Here is a 5,668-nt window from a genome sequence, read left to right as displayed (position 1 = left end):
TTAATGATGGCTCGTCCGCTTCTTGTAAAGTTTTCTTGAAGACTATCCGGCCCGCAGGCATTCAATATACCACATTTTTAACTGTAGGCTACACAAACCGAGCGAAATACAACCTTTGACAGACCTACTTTTTTTGTTTTAGAAAGTTTTTGTGGACAGTTTGGGATATTTTAGATGTCGTATAAGTTTACTCCAAAAACTGAAGAGTGAATAAGAAATCTGATCAACACTAAGCTGCAAGAGCAGCTTAAATCTTTTTTTTTTTTGCTGTACTATGGGGAAAAACATGGGGGTCGGTCTTCAGTCTTCATGCATTCTTCACATTATTTATTCATGTTTTACAGATAATTCAACCATGGGGAAAACACTCCATCTGCACATCCCAATTGACCCTTATTTCATACCATTTCCTCAAGCCTTTGTATAATAGTGTTTTCCAAAAAACCACTTGAGAACTACCCTGAACAAAAAACATACAAGGCTTGACAGTCCCATAGAAAAATTCATGCAATATTAGTAATTTCACTTCTCCTTTCGATTTAAAGCTGTCACCGGAATCAAAAGCGTTACAGAAAGTTAATAAATAAGTTACTTACAGGTTTGTGTTTATACGTTGCACATTCATTAAAAACCTAGTGTTAGACTGTATACAGCTCACATTACGGCCACTTTTAATTTAGGACTGTCCCATTCATGGTCACTTCAGAGGAGCTCAGCGGCACTTAGCAACGTGTCCAGAGAGATGGTGGGAGCGAGCAAACCTACGGAGGCAGTTTGGGCAGGAATATGGCTTCTCCCCTGTGTGCGTTAACATGTGGGTTTTCAAATGGCCGGACAAGCGAAAGCTTTTTCCACATTCCTTGCAAGTGTAGGGGCGCAGATTAGTGTGACTCCTCCTATGTTTGCCCAGGTCGCCCGAGGAAGTGTAGCATCGGTGGCACTCTGGACATTCAAAAGGCTTTTCCCCAGAGTGTATCCTCTTATGCTTCACCAAGTCTCCTGACTGAGTGAAACTCTTGTCACATTCAGTGCATTTGTAAGGTCTCTCACCAGTGTGCGTGCGCTGGTGATTTCGTAGATGCGAAAGGCGAATGAACCTATTGCCGCAGACTGTGCAGTGGTAAGGCCTTTCTCCGGTGTGCGTTCGTAAGTGTATTTTTAACGCCCCGAGGTCGCCGATCTTCAGCCCACAGTCCCCGCACTGGTGAGCCTTCTCCTTGGTGTGAAGCTTGCTGTGGACCCTCAGGTTTCTCCGAGTGTTAAAGTTCTTTCCGCACACATTGCAATGGAAAGGCCTCTCACTCGAGTGCGTCCTCACGTGAAGATCCAGACTCGACTTGAATCCAAACTCCTTTCCACATTCGGGGCACGAATACTCCTTCTTGCCAGAGTGTGTGGTCAAGTGACACTTGAGGTGGTGTGATCTTAAAAAGGCCTTGCCACACACGTCACATTTGAACGGCTTCTCGCCCGAGTGTATTTTCATGTGCTGCCTCCAACTGCTGCGCTCCACAAACCTCCTGCCACAGTCCTTGCAGACAAATGGCCGGTCACCTGTGTGGGTGCGCATGTGATCCTCCAGGCTTTGAGGTGTTCGCACTTTCTTGCCACACTCTGCGCACTGCACTCCAGTATCCAGGCAGATCGGCTTATCCTCAGATTCAGCGGTATCCGGTTCGTTACACAAATGGGGTCCTTGACCCCACGTGGCTTTGAAACTTTTCCCACAATCGGCACAACTGAGATGCCCTCCTCGAGTAACCACAGACATGTTGTGCCAGCGCTGGCAGTGGTTCTTCAGATTCTTCAGGTACTGGAAGCTGCGTGCGCAGGTGGGGCACGGGTGAAGCCTGCGGGGAGGGGCAGAAGGGTGGACCTCGCGTATATGGACCCTGAGATGCACCTTGGATTTAAAGGAGCTGCTACACATACTGCAGGTGTGTTTGGGGATGAAGTTTAGTGTGTGGTTCGGGAGGCATTTTTTAAGATTAGCGAGATACTCTTTTTGATGGACCCACTTCACGTGTTTCTCCAAGAAGTCCAAGTCAGTGAAGGAAACAGAGCAGTGAGGACATGGAAAAAACTTAGACGACGACTCTGAGTAGGAGAGAAAAAGACAGACAACAAATGGCATTAATATGATTTTCTGATTCTATTCTTCCCTGATTTACAATTAGACAAAGTTAGCATATATGAAGCTGATAAGACAATGCAATGTCTGTAATAGTTATAATACTTTATCTGACTGACCTGTGTAATCTGCTGAGGCAGTCAGAGAAACATTCAGCTGTGTAGTCATGAGCCAAATATACCTCACCTGTGCTTTTCCTGCTGTAACAGGTTAACATGTCTATTCTGGGGTAGTATATCACAGAATTAAACTAATACTTAAACTAAAGTAGCCTGCTAGTAGTCAAAATTAATTTACATCCACAGAGTGATTCATGTAATTCAATTACAATTATTCAATTTTATGAGAAGTTACTAAAACTCTCAACAAGTTGTGGAGGAAAAGGGAAAGGTCTGGCTGTAGCGTTTTTAGTTTATGTTCATTTGAATTTGTAAAACTGAAGTTTAACATTCATACAGGTTTATTATTAGGTGTCTATTTGTCAAAACTATGGATTATTTTGGTTTATTGAAACACTTGCAGAAGTCGTTGCATGCCGGTTTATAAAGTAATCTCTCCTGCTATCAACACACAAATCTGTTAGGTCTTTATCAACAGTTGCATATCAAAATGCTCCCGGGAGCAAAATGGATAAACTTACAACCAACCAGAGCAGTGACATGTGTGCTCTGTACAGTATTATCACATCAAATCTGCTCAGATAAACACTGTGACCAGACAAGGCTGCGTGGCCAGGTGTATCTGGCTGACTGAGTAATATGTTGGTGGAATGTAGCTGTTTTTAAAAGAAATCCTTCTCATTACTTTTTAGAAATGATTTCAAAGTGTGTTTTCTGAGCAGCTTTAGTGAACTATACTAGATCTCTGCCTTGTCAAGCCTTGCTGCAGTGCATCCTCTTCGAACTGCCCTCTACTTTTTGGCACTTTTATATGTTTAAGCTTTTGCAGAGAAAGCTTATATTTGCTCACCATCCATCTGACATGGTTGGAGCAACCAAACAGAAAGGGTTAGGGTTAACAAATTAAAAAACACCAAGTTGTGGAGCAGTGGTTCAAATAGAAGAAAGTGAATAAGAAATAACAATTAATAGCAAATAATAGCAACACTGTGTTTTTTAACTGCTGGCTTGTACCTGTGCAGACCTCCTCTCCCTCTTCAAACTCCTCCTGGATGTTGCCAGCCTCCTCTGCCTCCTCTTCACTCCATCTTTCCTCTTTAATCCACGGCTCTGACTCCTCCTTCACAGCAGCTTCACTTAATTCATCCTCCGGCGGATGGTCAGAGTGAAACTCGACTTTTATGTCTCTCTGTATATCGCTAATAGTGTCAGGCTTAGTGTCTAAAATGCTGGATGTGTCTTCACTGCGATCCTCACCGATCTCCAGTGAAAGTGGTTCCTCCTTTACGAGGATATTAAAATCCTCTCCATTAGTGTGTTCTCCATGAGAGCCTGTCTCTTGCTCAGTCTCTGGTGCGCATTCTGTTTTAAATGTAACCTCATCGTGGTGTTTCTCGCCTTTTTTCGCTTTTTTCTTGACAGATTTCATCTTCATGTTGTCACCATTGGGGTTTGGTCTTCTTGGCGTGCTGTGGACTAAATGAACATATTGCTGAATCAAATATCTTGGATGACAAAGGCAGTCCCACACAAACTAATGTGAAGTCACAAACAAGCTTGATAATTGGTCATCTGAGCTGCATGTTAGCTAACGTTAGCATCATAGCTAAGCTACAAAAAAACAGCAAAAGTAATCTCACAGCAGCGCTACCGCAGCGGTTCGTTTTATGTAGCCTTGCTGTGACTTCACTGCTGTCGGTGTTAAGCTTTTGGTGGTTTTAAAGAAGATACTTACAGTCCTAGAGGGGAAGCAATTCAGACGAAGCGGTGTGATATTTAAGCTAGCCTTTACGAGCTGGCTACATTAGTGTGTGGCGAGGAACAACACAGGAAGAGCACCGCATACTTCCTTTGGTTCTGACCAACCAACTCAGACCACTGATGTTCATATGACACCCCCAATACAATTAAAGTGACAACACCCTCCTATCTATCTATCTATCTATCTTGTATCTTTGAATTAGTTAATTTAACCCCTGCAGAACAGATTTTTTTTACTCTTTTTAAGCATGTTTTTATTTCTTTTTTATTCATGTCTATTACAATGGACGTCTCGAATATATGAGCGTAAAATGTCATGAAAACCTGAGTAAAAAAGGCCATGTCTTTAACAACGGAGTCCTGCAACAACTAATCAGCTATGACCTAAACATGTAACTGGATGTCCACATGTTTGCCCGCCTGTGTGCAGGTCTGAACATACACAGGAACTCCGAGAAATCTATTTTGCTTTCAGTAATCCATCATGGGTCTTCTAAATTCATCGCCGTACTTTATGTGGCACAAAGCACATGAAGATGTTGCATTTGTCACAAAAGATGTGTGTTTTTTTTCCAGCGCAGTATGGCCTCTTGCATCTGGTGTCCTCTTTCTTATTATCAGAATTTGTCACGTGGGCTTACATCCTGAACTTGTGGCCTGTGATGGACACGCCGTGGTTCCGGGAAACCTACTTGGTCTTCCACGTTCAGCTGCCACTGGTTTGTGGACGCTCACCAGACACTGGGCCACACTGAAATGAAGGCGATCCTGTCTGGAGACTGGCCCACTTGGCGACCAGCCTATATTCTAACCAACTGTTGACCACAGCCGGGTCAAACGCATGTGTGAGCCTTCTCAGGGTCCACCGATGGACAGCACACCTTCAAAAATCAGGCCTGCTTTTTGCCTCACTGCTGCACTTCATCCATTCTGCCGACGCCAACAAAGTTAGAGGCCATGACGACTGGTCTATTGTCAAACCAGTTGACCAGTGCCACCGTATCATCACAGCTTCCTCGTGGCTTTTTAGGATGTAGGGGAGGTCAGAAAAAAACAATGCATGAATTTTGCTCTCAGATGGCAGCTCCAGGAAATTGTACGCTGTGAAATAATTACAAAGACAAAATACAACTTGTTGTTGGCCTCTATGATTCCCAGTTGCTTCTTACAATGTTCTGATATCTCCATTTTAGCTCCTTGGTGCAGCAGGAACTCATAGGTCATACCACCTTTCTCACAAAGAAAGTGTATTTTCACCCCCCAAAAAGTGCAACTTACCTTTAACATATTGCTTGACAGACAGGAGATCCACGGAATGGCATCATTTGTTCATCAACACTGAAGGTTTTCACTCATGTAAGCTCCAAACTCAGGACAAATCCACACTGCTGCTTTGTTGTCTGCATCAACGGTTAAAATGTAATCATTAACCTATTGTAGTTGAGGCAAAGACACAAGGGTATCAAGGTAATAAAATAGAAATTCCCAACTCTGACTGCTCACCCAACACTGGAATGTTGACATTAAAATGAACATCTTAAGGGTTACTTTAGGGGTTGACAAAATAAAGACTTTTTGTGTTCTAAAATTCAGTTTAAAATAGACAAATAAATATAAAGCTATTAGTTTTAAAGAAACGAACTGTAAAAAAACACCA

General features: G+C 42.9%; 1 protein-coding gene across 1 annotated transcript; it reads right to left on the bottom strand.

Moving 5' to 3' along the window:
- Window positions 1-310: 310 nt before the first annotated feature.
- On the bottom strand, window positions 311-4,086 carry LOC142380805 (uncharacterized). The gene is made up of 3 exons (XM_075466721.1): window positions 3,986-4,086; window positions 3,265-3,726; window positions 311-2,097 (listed from the first exon to the last, which is right to left on the bottom strand). The coding sequence occupies exons 2-3, from the start codon at window positions 3,683-3,685 to the stop codon at window positions 713-715; spliced, it is 1,806 nt and encodes a 601-aa protein (XP_075322836.1). The 5' UTR covers window positions 3,686-3,726; window positions 3,986-4,086; the 3' UTR covers window positions 311-712.
- Between the last annotated feature and the right edge of the window lie 1,582 nt (window positions 4,087-5,668).

This window comes from Odontesthes bonariensis, chromosome 5, assembly GCF_027942865.1.
Source record: "Odontesthes bonariensis isolate fOdoBon6 chromosome 5, fOdoBon6.hap1, whole genome shotgun sequence".
Classification (NCBI taxonomy): Eukaryota; Metazoa; Chordata; class Actinopteri; order Atheriniformes; family Atherinopsidae; genus Odontesthes; species Odontesthes bonariensis.
The sequence above is the reverse complement of the archived record's forward strand: the minus strand, read 5'-3'. Positions and strand labels throughout refer to the sequence as shown.

Coding starts and splice junctions, on each gene's coding strand:
- LOC142380805 (XM_075466721.1), bottom strand. CDS start 3,685: ATGAAGATGAAATCTGTCAAGAAAAAAGCGAAAAAAGGCGAGAAACAC. Junction 2,098..3,264: donor GGGAGAGGAGGTCTGCACAG/GTACAAGCCAGC, acceptor TCTCCTACTCAG/AGTCGTCGTCTAAGTTTTTT.